The 22,895-nt window shown below is 41.7% G+C and overlaps 1 protein-coding gene across 4 annotated transcripts in view; it reads right to left on the bottom strand.

Annotated features, from left to right (window-relative positions):
• Nucleotides 1-22,895, bottom strand: part of RPS6KC1 (ribosomal protein S6 kinase C1) — a 181,110-nt gene that overhangs the window by 23,907 nt on the left and 134,308 nt on the right. For 3 of the 4 annotated variants that reach the window (XM_075925180.2, XM_075925178.2, XM_014569768.3), the window contains 2 exons: nucleotides 14,627-16,195; nucleotides 14,266-14,355 (listed from right to left, as the gene is read on the bottom strand). In XM_075925180.2, the coding sequence (XP_075781295.1) occupies nucleotides 14,266-14,355; nucleotides 14,627-16,195 (1,659 nt within the window). Of the gene's footprint in view, nucleotides 1-7,669; nucleotides 14,023-14,265; nucleotides 14,356-14,626; nucleotides 16,196-22,895 lie in introns of those variants that run through there. The other variant, XM_075925179.2, reaches the window with a different exon arrangement.

Raw genomic sequence — 22,895 nt, 5'->3', positions numbered from 1 at the left:
CACCAAGCTTGTTTTCTAAATTCAGTGCTTCTTACATTCAAAATAGTGATAGAAATGTAGCCGCGTTAGTCTGGTGTAGCTGAAACAAAAAACAGGACTATGTAGCACTTTAAAGAGTATTATTAGGTGATGAGCTTTCATGGGCCAGACCCACTTCCTCAGATCAAATAGTGGAAGAAAATTGTCACAACCATATATACCAAAGGATACAATTAAAAAAAATGAACACATATGAAAAGGACAAATCAAATTTCAGAACAGAACGGGGATGGAGGGGAGGTAAATGTCTGTGAGCTAATGATATTAGAGGTGATAATTGGGGAAGCTATCTTTGTAATGGGTAAGATAATTAGAGTCTTTATTCAAACTTAAGTGTAAAGTGTCGAATTTAAGCATGAATGATAGTTCAGAGGATTCTCTTTCAAGTGTAGTCTTAAAAGGCCTTTGAAGCAGGATGCAGGTAATCAAGTCGTTGAGACAATGTCCTTGCTGACTGAAATGGCAAGAAACTGTTTTTTCTTTGTGATCCTGTCTAATATCTGTTTTGTGGGCATTGATCCTTTGGCGAAGTGTCTGAGACATGTGTCCAATGTACATAGCAGATGGACACTTTCGGCACAATGGCATAAATTAAATTTCTGGATGTGCAGGAATATGTGTTCTTGATCTTATAACTCACTTGGTTAGGTCCAATAATGGTATCAGCAGAGTGAATATATGGACAAAGCTGACAACGGAGTTTGTTGCAAGGGAAGATACCAGGTTTGGTATTAGTGTGGTATGTCCTATGGTTGTTGGTAAGAATCAACATTCAAATTAATCTTCACTGCTCAAAATGTCTTTAGCTTCCATTTCTACTTTCTCCTTTGCATGTAGGCTCTCCATATAAAAGTTCATATAACAAGTCAATGGAAAAACCTGAAATAGTACCCTGCAAGTCCACTTTTTCACTATAATCATTAGACCAGCCCTCCGTTTGATTTCAAGGGATCAATGATATTTTAATCCACAGATTGAACCTCTCTAGTCCAGCACACACTGGTCCAGCAACATTGGTGAACCAGCATGATTTTGGATGATTATGGATGTGGACAAGTTTCCTGTGGTCCCATAAAATGTGTTTAGATCAACCAGTCCTGGCTCTCACATTCTGTGCTAATTTATCCCTCAGAGTCTTCTATGAGCCCAGTAAGCAGTAGAAATGGGTTGGCATATATTTGTCTAGCAAATAAGCATCCTGCCATAAAGACCAATATTGCTGATATTTTTCACTTTTAAAAAAATATTGTGTGCTTCCAACCATCCATTCTTCCTTGTAGGAAATTGTCTAAGAGCAGAAGAGAAGCTGTCATTTCACATCTGGAAGCTTGTGGTGTGAAGCAATTAGGGTTTTTTTGGACTAAAGTTTTTATCTACAAATCTTTGATTTTGATAGGCTTTGTACGACATACAGTAAACACTGGTTCAGATTAGGGCTGTCAGTCATAGTTAATTCATCCGATTAACTCAAAAATTAATTGCGATTAATCAGAGTTTTAATCACCCTATTCAACAATAGAATACCAATAGAAATGTATCTAATATTTTGGATGTTTTACTATATTTTCAAATATATTGATTTCAATTAGGGCTGTCAAGTGATTTAAAAAATTAATTGCAATTAATTGCACGTGCTGCCCCTTTGAAACACTGCAGCGGCATTTCAAAGGTGCATCGTTGAGGGATCCCAGGATCCGCTGGAGTCCTCAGCTGACCCCAGGCTCAGTGCAGCTGTCCTTTGAAACACCATCCCAGGGGAAGCACAGCAGGAGCCCAGGATCAGTCCCATGGCGTTTCAAAGGGGCAGCAGCAGCACTGTGGGAGCCTGGGATTAGCTGGAGTCCTCAGCTGACCCTAGCTCCATGCAGCGCTGCCCCTTTGAAGCGCCGCCCCAGCATTTCAAAGAGGCAGCACCATGGGAGCCTGCCAGCGGCTGGTGTCCTCAGGGCTGCGCTTCAAAGGGGCAGTGCCACACAGCTGACCCCAGACACTGCCCCTTTGAAAAACAGCAGCGTTTCACAGGGGCAGTGCTGCCCAGAGTCCGGGGTCAGCTAGGGACTCCAGCTGATCCCAGGCTCCTACTGCACTGTCTTTTTGAAACATCCTGGTGGCGCTTCAAAGGGGCAGTGCCGCAGAAATGCATGCGATTAATGCGTTAAAAAAATTAACGCATTAATTGTGCTCTGCCTAATCGCAGGCATTAACCCGCGTTAATTTACAGCCCTAATTTCAATTACAACTCATAACACAATGTATATGTTGTTCACTTTGTTATTTTTTATTACAAATATTTGCACAGTACAAATGATAAATGAAAGAAATAATATTTTTCAATTCACCTCATACAAGTACTGTAGTGCAATCTCTTGAAAGTGAAAGTGTAATTTACAAATATAGGTTTTTTTGTTACCTATATAGCTGACTTTAGAAACAAAACAATCTAAAACTTTAGAGCCTGCAAGTCCACTCAGACCTACTTCTTGTTCAGCATATTACTAAGACAAACACATTTTCTTAATATTTATGGGAGCTAATGCTGCTCTCTGCTGATTTATGTCACCTAAAAGTGAGAATAGGTCTTCACATGGGACTTTGGTAGCCAGGATTGCAAGGTATTTATGTTTCAGATATGCTAAACATTTATATGTCCTTTCATGATACCATTCCAGAGCACATGGTTCCATGCAGCGGCGGATTTAGGGCAGGGCAAGCGGGGCGTCTACCCCGGGCCCCGCGCTTCCCGAGGTCCCGCACATGCGCTGTGGTGCCACGGCATATGCGACATGTCAAAGGAGGGGCCCTGCAAAATTTCGCTGCCCGGGGCCCCGCAGCACCGCCCAGGGCCACGCGGCACTCTCATCCACCCCTGGTCCATGCTGATTACACTTATTAAAAATATTAATGCATTAATTAAATTAGTAAGTGAAGTTCCTGGGGGAGAATTATATGCCTCTGGCCCTGTTTTACCCATATTCTGTCATATTTCATGTTATAGAAATCTCAGATGACGACTCAGCATGTTGTTCATTTCAAGAACACTTTTGCTTTAGATCTGACAAAGTGCAAAGAAGGCACCAATGTGAGATCTAAGAATCTGAAGTGCCTTCCAAAATCTGAGAGGGATGAGGTATGGAGCATGCTTTCAGAAGTCTGAAAAGAGCAACACTCCAATATGGAAACTACAGAACCCAAACCACCAAAAAGAAAATCAGTCTGTAGCTGGCATCTGATTCAGATGATGGAAATGAACATGAGTTGGTCCACACTGTTATGGATTATTATTGAGCAGAACCAGACATCAGCATGGATGTATGTCCACTGTAATGGTAGTTGAAGCAAGAAGGGACATATGAATCTTTAGCACATCTGGCATGTAACTATCTTGTGATGCCAGCTACAACAGCACCATGTGAATGCCTGTTCTCACTGTCAAGTGACACTGTGAACAAGAAGCAGGCAGGTTATCTCTTCCAAATATAAGCAAACTGGCTTGCCTGAGCGATTAGCTAAAAAAGAAATAGGAATGCATGGACTTGAAGGAAATAAAGTTTTACAGTTTCATTTCTGATGCAGTTAATTCTTGTATGCAAATCTACATTTGTAAGCTCAATATTCCGTGATAAAGAGATTGCACTGTAGTAGAGAATTGGAAAAAAAACATTTCTTTTGTTTTTTTACAGTGAAAATATCTGTTAATAAACTAGTGTTGTAACTGAAATCAATATATTTGAAAATGTAGAAAACATCCAAAAATAATTATACAATATTCTATTATTAATAGCACAATTATTTTTAATCACTTAACAGCCCTAGTTTAGAGCAAACCAAATATACTGATATACCTGCATACCATCCATATACAAAGATACATTTGAACCACTTTAATCCATCAACTTTGGGAAACAGGCTATTCCAGATTATGGAATTTTCCAGACCAGGGGTGTTCAATGTATAATTTTTGTTTTGAAGGTGAAAATAAAAAAGTTTTGAAAAGTACTGAATTTTTATGTCACATGTAACAGACAGCAATACATACAGGTCTGGGAGGGAGGGAGGATGGGTGCAGGAGCATGCTGGGTTTGGGGGAACAGGGAAGGAGGGTGCATGAGAGAATGGGAATGAGGCACTTTCCTGACACCTGACTCCCAGGGGCTCTGCATGCCTTACCATTCCTAGGCCCTGCTCCCCTGCCACTTTGGGAGTGATGGGGAAAAAGCTGGGGGGGGGGAGGGGAAAGAGGGAGCGGCATCACAAAAAGCCACTTCCTCTTCCCTCTGCCAAGGTGCAAACCACTGGTGTTCATAGATTAGGGATGCCCGGATTACGTAGGTTCAAGTGTATATCATGCATATGGGCTCCTTATCACATCAACTGGGTTGTGAGCCATCAAAATATTAGGACACGTGACTAGTAGGAGGACTATTTCCTTCACGCATCCTACAAGAGAAATTGATGATAATTATGTAGTTAGATCTCCTTGGTGGCCTGAAAATCTCAAGTATATGTCTGTCTTTTTACATGTCCAAGTTGTTCAAGATTAACTATTGGGGGGAAAAGGGAGTAGGAGACATGGGACTTCAAAACTCATCTGTTCTCACATCACCATTCCTAGATAGCTAGATTTCATGGCTGTAAAATATCAGTGAAAAATATTTGTATTGTGGAATGATTTCTAAGGTAACTTTGTCAATCATAACTTTATACATTGTGATCCTGCTGCTAAAAATGATAATAGATTTTCTTATCTTTTCAGAAAAGCCTATCATATTTCAGTCTACGGTATTGCAGCTATAAAATCTAACCCTCTGATAAGATCATAGTCTTATCAGATTTTTTAATCTGTTCTTTAGATTATAATCAGGGTTTCTTTTTTAAAATAAATCTGTTTCAAATAAAACCTAAAATCATTAGATCAATCTGTGAAAATATTTAAATAAAAATGTTGAATCCAGGAGACTATCAAAAACTTTTAATTACAATTTATAAAGGAAGAATCAAACAAGGGAAAAAATCTAAACTTTTGAGGCTAAACTTTATAAATACGGCACAATAGGTCATGTATTATATCAATGGCTTGATCTTGTGGAGGAGCCCAGTGACTGATACACTGATGCAAGAGACTGGCAAACTCATTGCAGGCATCACTGGCGTCTGACTCCAGGAAAAACATCAGTAGGCAGCAAAAGGGTATATCAAAAATCTACAATAAGGCCCTTTTTAGTTGTATATCAATATGTTTTAATGATAATGTCAACCAGTAAGAATGCATCTTTCTTTAGAAAGTAAGTGAAGTTCAGATGGAAAAGTTTAAATTAAGACGTTCCACTTGGTGCTTTAAATCATGATTTTAAATCATCTTGATTTATAAATAAATCAATACACCTTGAAGTACAGGGAGCCCAAGATGCACAATCACATGTGTTAGTGCAGTAGTTTTTTTCTGGTGCACTTTGCTTTAGAATTTAGAGATACAAACGACACTAAAAGGACTCATTTGTGCTTTACCAACAAGACCTAAGCTTGATCAGGTATGCCACCAGATGCTCTTGATATGGCTGCGGCTGCAGCCATTTATGTTTTCGTTTTTTTCACAGATTTAACAAACAATGGCTTGGGTCTTTTAAAAGCTCCAGTTGTAATTTTATAAACTTGCGATTATCTATGCCCTACCAAGAGTGTAAAGCAATTATTGCATTATTTATATGGTAATTACTCTTCAAATCTAAGATTAAAAAAAGTTGGCAAAAACTGTACTTAAACAACAGAAAGTGATCATTTGCATTTCAAAATTTATCTATTTTGCTTTCTGCTTTCCTTAACTTGGACCAAAACATGTTGATTCACAGGTAGAGAGAGAGAGGTATGTGTGTGTGTCTGTGTCTGTGTGTGTGTGTACACGTACATGTTGATTCAAAGGTAGGTGTGTGTGTGTGTGTTTCTTTTATAAACTTATTTATAGACCAGAATAATGGTCCCCTGCTAGCTTGGCATTTGCTCAAGTTTCTGTCCTTGTAAATTGAATCTGTTACAGGAATTTTCCCCCCTCAAAATACCAAAGCACATTAACCAAGAGATAAAAAAAAGTTCTATTGCTGATATTATAAACCATGGGGTAGAGAGGTAGTAGGTTGTGTGTGGGATGGGGTGGGATTTTTTTGGGAGGGAGAAGGGGGACAAATATGTGATAAGAGTTCTCAGGGGGCACGACAGCAAAAGGCTGTTTAAACAGAAGTGAATCATTCTCATCATGATCTGGTGGCAACTTTACTTTTTATTCAATCAGCAGCAGCTCAGCACATTTTTTAACTATATTTTTATTTTCTAAATGATGTAAAAAAAGGAAACAATATGCACTTCAGAGTTAATGCAGTGAAAATTCTCATCTGTGGGTTTATCATTTCTTAAACACATTTGTTACTTATAGTACATTAATCTTGGCCAAAAAAAATCCACATTTTTTACTCTTAATGGTGCTGAATTTATAAAGAATGATTTATAAGTCATTTTCATTTCCCTTACAGTTCAGAGAAACAAAATCTGACTTATCATGGGTGGACAGCAAAGATTTGGCTTGGCTCTTAATCAAAGTATAATAAAGGCACTACTTTTAAGTATCTCCAGATAGGTTTGTTATTGCATTATTTATTTCAGCCTGAACTTTCTTAAAGTCAATCTACCTAAAGAGCTACGGGGCTTTCTGATTTCAACCATACAGCACACTAGAGCACTCTCAACTCACAAATCTTGAAAGTACAGTTCTTGTTATGCAAATAATTATAACAAAGCTCTTCTCCTGTCTGCAGATTTTATCTAAAGTAAGGTAAAGAGGGTGCCAGCCACTCAACAGCATAAATCAATTAATGGTATGATGCCACCTGCTGGTCAACTATGAGAAATGTACATTTTTGAAAAAGATTTTTCTCTTTTAAAAGAAGCTTTTAATTTTATACAAAATCATAGTCAACTTTCCGTACAACAGCAATTTGTTATCAGATGTCTATCCTAGGGGACTGTTTACACTTTTGTTTTTTTCCCATTTTCTTGCCACTTTACTCTTCATAAGGAGCCCTTTCATATTAACTCTCATTTAGTGAGAGCCGACAATCTCGTTTTCCATAGTCTAAAATGGTGATGGGCAAACTACAGCCCACAAGCTGCATCCAGCCCATAAACCATTTTAATCTGTGCTGGAGCTTTTGCTGGGGAGCAATGTAGGGGGCTTACCTTGCTCTGCATAGCTCCTGGAAGCAACAGTATGTCTCCCCTCTGGCTCCTACACATAGGGCAGCCAAAGGGCTCTGCACACTGCCCCTGCCCCAAGTGCTACCCAGGCAGCTCCAATTGGCTGTGAATATGGCCAATGGCAGCTGTGGGAGCAGTGTCTGCGGATATGGCAGTGCATAGTGTTGCCTGGTGAGCCTCTGCATAGGAACCATGGGGGATGTGATGCTTCTTCCAGGAGCTAAGTGCCACCCAGCACCTGCACCCATCACCCCAACACCCTTCCCCAATCCTGATCCCCTTCCCTCCCTAGCCCAAAGCACCTCTCTCATCCCAAATCCCTCAACCCCAGTTTCCCCTCCCCCACAGAATCTGCACCCCCCTGCCCCGCTAGAGGCCTTTCCCTTCCCCCCACTGTCCATACTCCAACCCATGCCCCAGCCTGGAGCCCACTTCTGTATCCACAAAGCCCTCATCCCCACACCCATCCCAGAGCCTGTCCCCATGGCCAGAGCTCTCATGTCCTTCTGCATCCCATCTCCAATTTTGAGAGCATTCATGGCCCTCCATACAATTTTCATTCCCCGATATGGCCCTCAGGCCAAAAATTTTGCCTGACCCTGCTCTAAAAGTACATAACTATTTCTGTAATACTGACAACTATTTTATTTAAAAAGTAAACAGTGTCCTATATTCCTCAGTTCAATACCCAGTTTTTTAGAATGATTTCTTAGGCCTTGATCCTGCATTGACCTCCACATGAAGTGACTTCTGCTCGATGTGGACTTCAGCATTGAAGAGAGTCTTTTAATAGTAAATTGTCATTTTCTTAAGCCATTCCAGTGGTTAAATCTGGCATGCGGATACACTGGTAAACAAAGAACTTGTTACAATCTAATTCTTCTCTCAGATACCAGTGTAATGGGTACACTGGACACTAAATAAAAAGTGAAGCAGAAAAAGATGCCATGTTTTGAAAATCAGGCCAATTAAAAAAACGTTTTAGCCATCTCCTCTCTCCCAACCTGTCCCAGTTTCTCATTGCATAACTAGACAACCCATTTTTCTATTTCTTCTTAACCCATATTACTCTCCTCTCCCTCTCATATTGAAGACGATGACCAAAGACAAGCTAGGCCCATTACTCAATGGGGGAGAGCGGGAGCAATAACAGAAAATGGAGAAGTGACAGAAATGCAAAATGATTTTTTCAGCTTTCACTAAACAGCAATTAGACATTTAACGTTGTGTATTCCAGTGAAAATGGGGATGAGAAGCTGAATAAAGGAAAGAAGTTAAAAATTACTTAAGAGAAGTAAGGGGTCTTGATGTCACCAGGGTATGCTGAAATACATCCTCGAATACTCAAGAAGCTGACAAAGGAGATGTTTGAGCCATTAACAATTATCTTACAAAAGTCACAGAAGACAGGAAAGATTCCAGGGAACTAGAAAAGGGCAAATATAGTGCCAATCTATAACAAGAGGAATATGAATAACATGGGAAATTATAGACCAGTCAGCTTAACTTCAGTACTCAAGAGATAATGGAGCAAATAATTAATCAATTTGCAAACACCTAGAAGATAATAAGGTGATACATAACAGTCAGCATCAATCTGTCAAGAACAAATCCCATCAAACTTGAAATCTTTTTCTGATAGGGTAACAAGCCTTGTGAATAGGCGGCAAGTGGTGGATGTGGTATATCTTAAATGTAGTAAGCTTTTCATACGGTCTCGAAACACCCACACATTAAAAAATAAAACTACAGAAATACAACTGAGAGGGAGCGACTCTAAGATGGGAGTAAAACTGGTTGGAAAACCATTCCCAGAGAACAGTTATCAATAGTTCACAGCCAACCTGGAAGGGCATATCCAACAGGTTCCCATAGGGATCAGTTTGGGGGCTGGTTCTGATTAATATCTTCATCAATGATTGAGATAACAGCATAGAGAGTATACTTCTAAAGTTTGCAACTGATACCAAGCTGAGAGGGGTTGTAAATGATTTGGTAAATGCGATTCAAATGTGCAGTGGTCTGGACAAATTGGAGAAATGGTTTAATGTAAACAAAATGAAAATCAATAAGGACAGATGTTCCTTCCTATACAGAATGAGAAAGGACTGCCTACAAAAGAGAAGTCTCAGGATCCTAGTGGATCAGAAGAGAAATTAGGGATGTTAAATATTGATTAATTGACTAGTCGAGTAACCTCATGAATTCTTATTGGTTAGTCGACTATTCTATAGTTCTCAGGAGCAGAGCCAGCAGCCAGTGCACTTGGGCCCCACTTCTGAGGTGCACCCTGCAACTTTGGGCTGCCGCCTCTCTATCAGAAACAGCAGCATGGGGTGCCAGGTGGGAGCTGGTCCATGAGGAGAGCAAGTTTAAAAACCACCTCCCCTCACAGTCCGGCTGCCTGTTGTCCTGTGCTGCTGCCTCTGTCTAGGGGGAGGGGGACCGGAACCAGCTCCTGGACCCAGCATGAGCCAAAACCAAGCCAGGCTGCCTGCCCATCTGGCTCCTAATATACTTTAAATGCAGAGCCGCAGCAGAAGAAGGTCCTGGACCCATTGCAAGCCAGAACTGAGCCAGCCTGCTAAAAAATTTGCTGGTAGGGGAGGGAAGGGAAATGCATGTAGTCTATAGCATTAACCTATAAGCTTTTGCTTATTGGTTAATCGGCTACACAATTACATCCCTAAGATAAATATAAGTCAACAGTGTAACTTTTTTTTTTTTTGGCAACAAAGCAAATATCATTCTGGGATATATTGGCAACAGTGCTGTAAACAAGACACAAGAAGTAATTGTTCTGCTCTACTCTGCACTGACTAGGCCTCAACTGAAGTACCATATCAAATTCTAGGCACCACATTTCAGGGAAGATGTGGAAAAACTGGAGAAAGTCCAGAGAAGAGCAACAAAAATTATTAAAGGTCTAGAAAACATGAGCTACGAGGGCATATTGAAGACATTGGTTTTGCTTAGTCTAGCAAAGAGAAAACTGAGGGGGGAAATGATAACGGTTTTTAAATACATAAAAGGTTGTTACAAAGAGGAGAGAGAAAAATTATTCTCTTTAACCTCTGAAGATAGGACAAGAAGTAATGGGTTTAAATGCAGCAAGGCTGGCTTAGGTTGGACACCAGAAAATAATTTTGCCAGAGTAGTGAAGGACTGAAATAAATTGTCTAGGGATGTTGTAGAATCTCCATCATTGGAGATTTTTAAGAACAAGTTAGAAAAATACCTGTTAGGGATGTTCTGGATAAAATTTAATTCTTCCATGAGCGAAGGAAATGGATTAGATTACCTCTTGAGATCCCTTCCAGTCCTACACTTCTATGACTGTTGTAAAAGAAGCATACAATCAGGGAAATTGGCTGACTAAATGTGGAAATAATCGAAAAGTAAACATACTGAAATAGAGATTCTCTCTCCTTCAGTTTTAGCAATCTCCAGTGTTACTTGTACCCACAGTTGAAAATTTTTTAGACCTTTTACATAGCAGTCTGATTTTAAGTTGCTGATATCCTTCTCCATGTTAAACTTCAGATTAATTTTCTGCGGATGAAACCGTGTCCAAAATTAATAGAAATAAAGAATTGCATCTCACAAATAACTAATGTATATAGTATCTATAATAACAAGACTCGTTTTGATACGAGAACTCTCCTTTGATTGAAATGTGTAACTGAAACTGTACTTAATTGCTTCTCACAATGTAGTGGAATATAGACAGTATTTTAAAATAGGCTATCCTAAGGAGGACGACAGAGCAGAGACTTGGGTCCTCAATTAGAGATGTGAAGGTGTATCCAGTTAACGGGTGGAGCTGCAGCAGTTTCCTGCCTGTTGCAGGTAGGGGGCTGCTCTAATCCTGCAGGGGGCCTGCTGCAGACAGGGGCTGCTCCATCCAGGATGCCAGTGCAGCTCCTGCCTGTGGGGCACCCTGCCCATCTGCAGGCAGGGACTGCTCCAGCGTTCTGGCCAGAGCAGCCTTTGTCTCCAGCGAGGGGAGGGGAGCGTTACAGCCCCACTCATTCTCCTTCAATCTGTTTACTGGTTAAACAATATATTTAACCGGTTAGCCAATTAAACAGGATTTTACTTCCCTATCCTCAACAGAATGACGACTGCTGAAGCACCACCTATCTGGAAGCAGACTGAAATTAGCTGTCTAATGATGAGCAAGTGGTTTGGAGTGCCTATATCAGTTATTGCTAGGCACAGCTATGAGGCTGCTACTCAGAATAAAATCTTCCTCCACTCAAAGCAACATACTCTTAAGTTACTGAAAACAGTTACATTATATGCAACATTGATTTCCAAAACTATGCATTAAAGCAATGTTACATTTTGCAAAAAGAATCAGGAAGAGTGGAAGTTAAGAATCCTACAGCAACATTAACTCAGTCAGCTTGCAAATATAATATTCACACATGGGGACCCCATCCTTTAACTGGACAGGTATGTGTAGACACATGCATTTGCACCCATGCAGTGTTCCAGTGATGTCAAATGCAAAGATTCACCTAGATTGATCCACATTGCAGGACTGGAAGCGTAGCCAAAAAAACAATTCAATGTCTTACAGTTCAATACTACAAACATGTCCTAAAGTAGTTACTGATGGTGCAGGAAGCCTTAACTCTTGCATTTTGTTATTTTTAAAAAAGTTATTCCAACTGCTCTGTCAACACTGCAGACTGAGGTTGATTGTTTAGCGCTTATGTCGCCATTACAATGGCTCCAGATAGGCTTTGATGTTCACAGTTCATTCAGGCAAGGGGATGGGGAAATGAGGTATTTCCATCTTTTCCACCATTACAATCTGCTGAAGAAACCTTCCTGGAAGACAACAATACACTGCTTGCACCTTGCCAACTGAAAGACAGGACTTTTCACCATTACAAAGCAGCTGAAATTGCTAGAACTCTAAAGTGAAGGTATCTGCAGCCATGGTGCCAATTCAGATATTTCTCATCTCTCACTAGCAGGAACCCCACTTGTGCCCCTGCGTGAACCTCAGACAGAGAGGCTATGTCTACGCTGCTGTTAAACACTTGCAGCTGGAGCCTGCCAGACTGCAAGGCTGTAAAACTGCAGTGTAAACATTGGGGCTCAAGCTGCAGCTCTGGGATCATCCTGCCTCTTGAGGTCCCAGAACTTGAGTTCCAGCCTGAACCCAAACAACTACACTGCAATTTTACAGTCCCACATCCAAGCCCCATGAGCCAGAGTCAGCAGACAGGGGACAGCTGCGGGTGTTGAATTGTAGCATAGACATACCCAGAGTCTCCCCTTTCCTACCTATAGAGTGCCAATGCCTCCAAAACCTGAGTTCTCAGATGACTTCCCTGCACTCTGCCACACAGGAACAGACTCTTTACATGCCTGCTCACACCATTTGGCCTGATTACCCCTCCATCCGGAGGAGCAGCTAGGCCCAACTGGAGTAGTGATGTGACTCAGGGCACAATGCCACTCATTGAAATTTGGCCCAGCCATCACTCTGTCAACCCTTCTTCCGGACAGGTCACATTTCAGTGGCATTGGAACGATGAAGCTAGAGCCATGTTCCAGTCTGCTCTGGCAGTAGCCAAACTGATTTAGCATGGGACCGGTACATTCAAGTTGTCAGGCCATGCCTCTCCCTCCTCTCCCACTCCATGGCCTATGGAACTGGGATTTGACCAAATGCAAATGCTCCCCAGAAGCAACCCCAATTAGCACCGCAGATCTGGAGGTTTCCCTGTTCCTGTGGTTAAGGTTGGGGGGGGAGTTTTGTGTTGTTTGAAAATATAAAAGAGTATTTGGCTGTGATTCAGAACCTGTGAAATGGCCCAGTGGCAGCCTCTGTGCAAGTCTGGGCTGGGCAGAGACAAAATGCATTGTCACAGAATGGGGGTCCAAATTCAAGTTTTAACAGTTTCCACTGGGCCATCTTTATTCATATTGAGCAGTCTCTTACTCCATTTGATTTTAAGGGCACTGACTCACAAGTGAAGTGCTACTCGATGCTAAGTTAACAAGCTTCGACACCATCTTGTAAATGGTTCAGAACATTATTCAACCAGTCTTTGTTAAGAGTGATCACTGGGCTATGTACAAGCTCTAGTCAAAGTTCAACCTGCAATTCAGCAGAAGTGGATAGGGCATTCTAAGTTTTAAAATGAGGAAGTTTTCCCCTTTCACAGAGAGCTCAAACAGTTGGACAGGTTTTCTCAAACTTCCTAGAACAGTTTGTCCCTGGGCAGAACCCACAAGTGAAAAATCTTAGCCACTAATTAATTTGGATTTTCAAAGTTACTTGTATTTTAAGCTAATCTATAACCTCATTTTTAAAATGTCACAAGTGAAATTGTTTAGCAGGTATTACCACTTGACTACTGTAATATCAGGAAATAAAATTTGGGGTGTTCAGTTTCAAGCACACTATTTACCAGAAAATTAAGACACACATTTTATCCCACTGAGTTTAATGACAATGGTTCAAAGAAATGATAATCTCTGAACTGTTTCAAAGCCCAATTTTGCTCATCACAGATGCCTCACACATTTGTTTATTATACTTTCATATTTAAAGATGTTGTAAGATTCCTATTATTATTGCATATTTATTAAGTTTGTATTTTAAAATCTTTTTGTGGCATCTTCAATCTGAACAGTTCTTCTTTCTTTAATTGCCCTTTTTGAGGATCGGGTACATGCTCAAAAGTGTAAATTATCCTCAGGAATACAAAATGTTTCCTAAAAAACAAGAAGTTCAATGTAATAATCTTTTGTAGAGGAGCTAAACAACATATCAAACTATAGGGTCAGTTGAACAGTGGTCTAGTTACCAACTCTGTCAGATTCCAAGATAGTCAGAAAATGCTTTCAGATATTGCATGAACTTGAGTCCTAAAGAGAAGTATGCTATATAGGCTCCATGAGAAAATGAAAACTGCTAATCTGTTTTCCAAGTTAAACATTTTAGGTGATTGCGCTAACCTGGGGCACAGTACAGTCTCTCCAAGGCATCGTTGTCACAGGAATCTTCAACCTCACTCCACCTGCTAAAATACGTTAGCTGAATGTGTCCTAAAAACAAAACGACAGGAGAAATCAAAACATTTTTCCCTTCCATTTTCTACAGAAGTGAACTGTAATTACTCCTTTTGTAGCTAAAAACAGTATCATTAAGAATAATGGCATCATTAAGTACTAGAAGCTATTACTGGGGGTGAATTTGCTGCACTGATAATGAAGCTCTAGACAGGAAATGAAGATACTAATTACAAGATAAAACGCCTACCCAGTTAATTGGAAGCAACAGCGAATAAAAAGAAATGCATTTGCAAAAGTTCCTGACCTCTATCATTCAATAAGATGTTGTTTGGGTTCAAATCGCGGCACACAATTCCTTCTCTATGTAAAGCATCAAGGGCTACAACCATTTCAGCTGCCCATCTTTGAATGCAACCCTCTGGGATGTGAAATCTAGAGGTTAGTGCTAGTCTTTCATCAAGGTCCTGAAACATTTGATGTATTTCCTTCTCTCCTTCTAGTGCTATTTCACTTTTGCCCTCCACCACAGCCTCTCTGCTTTCAGCTTTTGGTAACAGAGTACAGTCTGTTTTCTCTTTAACAAAGTCTTCAGTTTGATCAGAAAAGAGCAACACAGTTTGATTTCTTACAATGCCTCCATCTTTAGCACCTGAGACTGGGTTAGAAATAAATAAGAAATTTTCTTCTGTGCTTGTTGCATTTAATGATGAGGAAGAAAATGCTCCAAGTCCTTGAAACTGAGCCACATCTTCTGAACGAGCTGGGCCACTATCCGATGTAAATATTGTCCTGACAATTTCCCGAGTGACATCATATTGTCCTTTTGATTCCTTGCCAATAGGATGGCCCAATTCTGGTGCCACATGATTTAACTTTTGATCAAGTGCTTTGCATTGCTCTGTACTATTATTTAATTGTAAGACATCAGGAGTTTCTAACAATTTGCTTTCCAATATGTCTACATCAGTCTTTGTAAACTTTTTTGGCCTAACCACTGTTGCTTCTTCCTCAGATACACCAGGTAAATTTATCAGAAGATCAGGTCTTCCTTCATCAACACTACTTACATCATCAAAAGCAGCATCCTTAAAAGAAATTACTGGCACAGAGTCATTGGAACCCCGGCTTATTGTGTCATGGGCTTGAACGCCTGCCTTGCTTTCTATAATTTCAAGGCTCCTCTCATGATCTGGTGCAGAAAAAAATGGCTTTAAAGATTCTGATTTTAAGCTCTGCAATTTATCTCCAAAATCAAGCCCCAGAAGTTCACTGGTGCTATCTTTACTGTCTATTCTGAATAATTCCATAGGACTATGTTTGGATTTACTTAATGAGTCAGATATCCTAGTAGGACTAACTACTTCTGGGTCAGCATCTTCAGTGAAAAACTTTAGTTCATGTGAGGTGATCGGAGAGCTGAAGCTATCACTGCCAGCTAAAGTATGTGCCTGTAAGCACCCTAAGTCTTTGGTTTTAAGATTTTCTCCCTCGGGTTTCAGCATAGGTTCCTCATTTAGAGAGCCAGTGTCAATTTTTTCTTGCCCATATTCATTGCATAACGTTAAATAACTAGTAGTGCATTCTTCTTCAGAGGTTGACCCAGAATCTGTCCATTTGGGGGAACCTTCCTGGCCATCTTCCTGGTTACTACTATCATCTTGAGAACTTGGTGTAAGGCTGCTCTTTAAGGGTATAACTCTCAACATGTTCTCCCCATTGCTTTCTCTGGAGTCAACACTACTGCCGATTTCTTTAGGGCTAGGGGTTGGCAGCTGCAGGTGAATTTTAGTAGAACTTGAGAGTTCATGAATTTCAAAGCTTTCTTCAGGGCTCCTATTCAAGAATTTACTGATGTAAGACCACAGCTTGCCTCCTACAAAGGAAGAAAAAGGAAAATCACCATTTAACCCAGAACTAAAAAAAAATTCATTATGAGATATAAAATACACAAGTCACCAAGGCAAATTACTTCCTTATGCCAATTAGAGGAGGTTAGAACTGCTATTTCAATAGAGAATAGCTAGAGGGATCCTGTCGACTTAACTCATAGTTCAAACAGATTTATTTATACATTCATGTTGATAGTGCATCTTAGATTATTAAAAAGAAAAAAAAAAATAAAATCCTACAAAATGGTCTCTCCCAAATTGTTCCAGGATTACAATGGCTCATTGGCTGTCATGTTTCAAGACAAATAAGGTTCTCCTTAAACATTCTGAATTTCCTGAAATGTTTCTGGATCACAGCTCCAATCTTCTGAGTGACATCAGGGGAGGGAGCTGGAGGGATGGAATACAGGTGGAATTGTTATCCAGGTCTTTCCCCCTTTTCAGTGTTGTGGGTGTTAGAGCCCCTCAGTTCCTTATCAGAATGATACAGGATATAGACATTTGTCTTCCTTTTTTAATATATTATTGGTCTATTAAATTGGGATCATTTCTCCCCTGGGCCCACCAAATAAAGATTTCTTCTCTGGTCCCTTGCTATATTATGATATATTGGGGTTTTTTGCAGGGAATCAGGGAGGACTGAATCAATACACTTCAGTAACAGATATCAGAATCTATAGCTAAAGAGGAAGGAATAAGAGAGTATTTGTCTCTGTCCCACCCTGACCCCAGGTTGCTCATTTCTGAAGAGTCCAATAAAGTTACAGCACTAAATGTAACCACTGCATGGCTGCAGATAAGCTTTGGAAATAACAAAAAAGGACTATTATTCTTCAAAATATTATAAATTGTATTAATGTTTTCATAAATAATTACAGACCATAGGTAAAAAAACAGGTTTCACAAAATGAAATTAGCAGGTATTAGTTCTATTGTGCTTGCCTGGACCTAAGAAATTGACCTCGAGCAGGGAAAGAGAGGTCCTGGAAAACTTTCAGAGGGAAAAATACAAATTCAAGAAATTCCCATTCATAAAAACAGAGTTTACTGGAATTCCTGAAAGTACATGTGATCCAGCAAAAATCTTGGTTGGGAGAAACATTAATACTTCTAACTGAACATTTTCAAAATTGAGAAGATCAAAAGTATAATCTTGTGGTCCCCAACGCGGTGCCAGTGGGTGCCATGGCACCCACGGGGCATTTATGTGCGCCCGCCAAGTCTGCATTAGGCACACCCTAATGCAGGGGCAGACTGGCCCGGCGTGACAGAGCCACTGGGCTCTGCAGTCCTGCACCAGAGCCGGTAGGGGCGCTGCTGGTACTTACAGCCCCGCCAGAAGAACCCACCGGGCCGAGGAACTCCGACAAGGAGGCAGGCAAGCTGACCCGGCCGGGGAAAGTACCAGGCCGGGGAAAGGGAAAACGGGCATGGCTGAGAGAGGCGCGAGCATGCGCTGTCAACCCAGGTGGAGTCAGGGCTACACCGGGGGTGAAATCACTTGCGGTGCACCGAAGGGGGTGGTGCCACATTGGTGTGGCGTTGCGGCGCCGTTTTTTAAAACGGCCAGCTGTGGCTCGGGGAAGGAGGAGGAAGAAGATGTACCGAGTGGGGCGCGGGGGAGCAGAGCCTGGCTAGAGGAGGGACGGCGGTGAGCGCACCTGGCAGGGCGGTAGTGCTGTGATAGGCCGGGGCTGAGAACGCTGAGCAGCCCAGCTCCAGCACCTGGTATGGAGCCCAGGCTGCAGGGACTTCTGGGGCCTGATCACAGCAGACTCCAGCCCTGCAAACTGGAAGGCATAAGGGAAGGGAGGGGAGGGGAAGAATAGGGGGAAAGGGTGGGAGAGGAAGGGGCTTGTGCTGATGGGAGGGGGGGCAGGTCAGGAGAAGAAAGGGGAAGGCACCAAGGGACAGGGTGGAGGAGATACAAATGCCAGAGGAGGGAGGCAAGTGGAGATAATGAGAAAAAGGGCAGGAGAGGAGGTGTCAGTGGGAGGGGGGACAGGGTGATGCTGGGAGAGGAGAGGTTAAGGCCTTTGGGGCTAGAGTGGGGAGGTGCTGGGAGAAGGCTTGAAAGAAGGGATGGGCATGAGGAAGGTGGGGATGGAGCAAGTCATGTGCAAGGACACAGGGGAATGAGGGGAACGAGGGCAGAGGGTGGTGAGGGGATGGGCATCAGGGAAAAAGGGGGCAGAGGCAGTAAGGGAAGGGGGAGGCACCAGGAGGGTGCAGGGGTAAGGGAACGTGCAGGTGCCAGGGGATTCTGGGGGTGAAGCAGAAGGGCAGACACCTGCAGGGGAGAGACCAGCACCAGAGGAGAGAAGCAGGGCAGGTGTGTAGAGGGAGGTGTTAGGAGAGGAGATGAGGAAGGGTAGCTCACAGTAGTGGGGCTACTGGAGGAGTGGGCACAGGGGGGAGAGAAGGGCTGGTGGAGGGGGGCAAGTCTCAGGAAGGCTGAGGGCAGTGAGAAGGGCAGGAGTCAGGACAGCAGAGGAGGGTGAGAGATTGGGGGGCAGGAGGCACCAGGGGAGTCGATGGAGAAAGGGGAGAAGACATGGTGGGGATGGGGAGTGTGAGATTTAAAGGTGCCATGATTTTTTTGGTGGGGGAGGGTGCGTTTTTTGCTCAACAACATTTGGACATCCTCCCCTTTTTATTAATGCAGAATTTTGTTTAAAAATTACAACATAATTAACATAATTATCCAACTAAATTAAGTTTCTATCAAATTTACCCAATTCACATTTCATATGAAAATAGCAAATTCACATGGTAAGGTGAAAGAGTAATTGCTGAATAATTTAATTAATACCTTTTACATGTAAAATTACCTTTTTTATCTTAGGATTCATATATTAAATATGATGTTTTTCGTATTCTTTAATGTACAAATACAAAATAAGCCTTGAAAAATTGTTGGTGCCCGCCACACTCTTCTGAAAACATGAATGTGCTATTGGCCACAAAAAGGTTGGGGACCACTGGTATAATCCCACAATAATGTCCCTCTTTAAACACTTTCTATATCAAGAGATTCCTTTTAAAAAGATTTTCTATTTTACCCTAGAAAAAGGTTTCATATATTTCCAAATATTTCAAAATAGCTTACCAAAGGCAGAAACTCCTTCATATTTTAAAAATGTGAATTTGAACAACATAATGTAGAGGTACCTTTCCAAGTTAAAATCGTTTTGAAGCAGCTATGATGAAGCTAAGTATATTGGACAAAACATAATAAAAAATACAAAAAGTCTGGAATTTGATTTTGAGGATGACAATCTGGGTCTATTCACACAGCTCCTCTCAACCTAGAAGTTGTAAATAGCTGTCAGGGTGTTACCACTTTCCATTCCTATATATTTAAATGTTAGGGTCCTACCTACATAGCAAGGGAAACATGGACCAAGTCCTGGTACAGAAAACACTGAGAACCAATCATGGCTTATATCATAATTTCAGATCCTGATTTTGAGATGTTCATCATTATCACGAATATTTGCCTGTACTTAAATGATTTGGGGAATTTTTATTTTATTTTTTTTTATTTTTTATTTTTTGGTATTATGTAAAATTTTGGGAGTTGGTCAAATTTTGGGAGGGTTACAAAAGTTTGATGCTTTGTCCACAATGTATCCCTTCCACACACACCAAAAATTCAAAAAAAACCCACAAAAAAACATGTTTTAAACAATTTATTAAAAATATAGTTTCAAATGTTCTGAGCTTCCCACTTCTACCATTTCTCCCCTTTCTTTCCTCCTCACTTTAGCAACAGGCGAGGGAAGGGGCCATTCATCTCTCTTGCCCTGTCCCTTCACATACTTCCCCCAGCTCCAGTTAGAAAGAAAGAGAGCGAGCGAGTGAGAGAGCGCGTAGAAGTGAAAACAGGACTTTAATTCTACAAGTCTGAATTAAAATTTAAGTTTTGATGAAATTATATTTTAAAATGCTAAAAATTTGGCAAGAATAATACTGATCAGTTCGTTTATTTATATATAATGGAAATATTTACAATTTTCCTGTACCAGTTAATTAAGCTTCATTTAATAACACTCCTCAAAACCCTCCCATAAATATAGATCTGGAAACTTTTTGCATGGGAGAGGACTGTTATGAAACTCTCATATGAGAGCAGCAGTTCACAGACATTTAAGAGATAGCAGAATGCAAGCTTAAATGTATACACTATTGAGGCCAGAAGAAATCCTCTAACAGAGACACCTTTCAGGCATAAAAGCTCCATGATCAGGGAACCAGATGTGGCATAGGGACCCTGGGCATCCACAAGTCCCAAGCCAGTCCCCATTCTCATCTCTTCCTGATTCCCCTCCAGAAATATATCAAGAAAAGTCAAGAGTGGGACAAAGGAACCCAAGGGGTTTTCCATCCCCAAATCCTTCTACAAAGGTTAGAAGGATGACCCAGGACATTGTTCCTTTATATTCATAGACATTTAACCCTATCAATGTATCAGACACTAAAGTCACTATGTAACTCTTTAAAAAGAAAAGCAGCACATACAGTTTGCAAAGGTTTTTACTTCTGATGCCTTTTAAACAATAAATCCAATTCATAGAATCCTAGGGCTAGAAGAGACCTCAGGAGGTCCTCAAGTCCAGCCCCCTGACCAAGGCAGGATCAACCCCAACTAAATCAACCCAGCCAGGGCTTTGTCAAGCCAAGACTTAAAAATCTCTAGGGATGGAGATTCCTCCCTAGGTAACCCATTCCAGTGCTTCACCACCCTTCTAGGAAAATAATTTTTCCTAATATCCAAACTAGATCACCCCACTGTAACTTGAGACCATTGCTCCTCGTTCTGTAACCTGTCACCAGTAAGAACAGCCTCTCTCCATCCTCTTTGGAATCCCTCTTCAGGAAACTGAAGGCTGCTATCAACTCCGCCCCCCCCTCCCCCCCGTCTTGTCTTCTGCAGACTAAATAAGCCCAAATCCCTCAGCCTCTCCTCAGAAGTCCAGTGCTCCAGCCACCTAATAATTTTGGTTGCCCTGCACTGGACCGTCTCCAATGCATCCACGTCCTTTCTGTAGTGGGGGGCTCAGAACAGGGCACAATACTGCAGATGTGGCCTCACTAGTGCCAAATAAAGTGGAATAATCACTTCTCTGGATCTGCTGGAAATACCCCTTCTAATGCAGCCTAATATGCCATTAGCCTTCTTGGCTACAAGGGCACACTGTTGACTCATATCTAGCTTCTCATCCACTGTAATCCCCAGCTTCTTTTCTGCATAACTGCCACTTAGCCATTCGGTTCCCAGCCTATAGCAGTGCTTGGGATTCTTCCTTCCTAAGTGCAGGTTTCTGCACTTACCCTTGTTGAACATGAGATTTCTTTTGGCCCAATCCTCCAATTTGTCAAGGTCACTCTGGACCCTATTTCTACCCTCCAATATATCTACCTCTCCCCCTAGCTTAGTGTCACCCGCAAACTTGCTGAGGATGGAATCCATCCCTTCATCAAGGTCATTAATAAAGATCTTGAACAAAACCAACCCTAGAATCTACTCTTAGGACATCCTGCTTGAAACTGACTGCCAACCAGACATCGAGCCGCTGATCGCTACCAGTTGAGCCCAACAATCTAACCAGCTTTCTATCCACCTCACAGTCCATTTGTCCAATCCATACTTCCTTAACTTGCTGGCAAGAATATTGTGGGAGACCGTATCAAAAGCTTTGCTAAAGTCAAGGTGTATCACATCCACAGACTTCCCCATGTCCACAGAGCCAGTTACCTCATCATAGAAGCTAATCAGATTGGTCAGCATGACTTGCCCTTGGTGAATCCATGCTGACTATTCCTGATCACCAGGGCTCGACAAATAATGCAATCTATTCACCTGTGGCGAGTGGATTGCAACCCGGAAGAGCCGGGTTCGGGTGATCTGCACATACGCAGAACGATCTGTGCGTGCGCAGATTTCTGACAGCGCGGCTGGCGAGTGGGGCTCGCTGCGGTTCAGCAAGCCCTGCTGATCACTTTCCCCTCTTCCAAGTGCTTCACAATGGATTCCTTGAGGATCCCCTCCATGATATTTCCAGACTGAGGTAAGGTTGACTGGTCGGTAGTTCCCTGGATCGTCCTTCTTTCCTTTTTTAAAGATGAGCACTACATTTGCCTTTTTCCAATCATCCAGGATCTCTCCAGATCTCCACAAGTTTTCAAAGATAATGGCCAAAGGTTCTGCAATGACATTTGCCAACTCCCTCAGTACCCTCGGATGCATTAAATCTGGATCCATGGATTTGTGTATGTTTAACTTTTCTAAATAGTTCTTAGCGTATTCTTTCTCCACCAAGGGCTGCCCACCTCCTTCCATACTGCATTGCTTAGTGCAGTAGTCTGGTTCCTTCAGCACTTGTCTGTCCCCTATGAGAACCAGGGCCTGTGATCTGGAAGCTTCTCTTAGTTGTCTGAAGAAAGCCTCATCTACATCATCCACCTGATCAGGTGACCTATAGCAGACACCAACCATGACATCCCAAGACACTATCTCTCTCTCTCTCTCTCTCTCTCTATATATATATATATGTTGTTGTTGTTCGTCCATCGTATTCAAAGAGGACCTTGACATCTAACGGGTTGTGGACTGTCCACGGTGTGTCTGCAAATGGCTGATAAGGCTGATATGGGCACGGAATGTTCTGCCACATGTCGGGC

The sequence above is a fragment of the Pelodiscus sinensis genome, chromosome 3 (assembly GCF_052426305.1).
Source record: "Pelodiscus sinensis isolate ZL-2025 chromosome 3, ASM5242630v1, whole genome shotgun sequence".
Classification (NCBI taxonomy): domain Eukaryota; kingdom Metazoa; phylum Chordata; order Testudines; family Trionychidae; genus Pelodiscus; species Pelodiscus sinensis.
The sequence above is the reverse complement of the archived record's forward strand: the minus strand, read 5'-3'. Positions and strand labels throughout refer to the sequence as shown.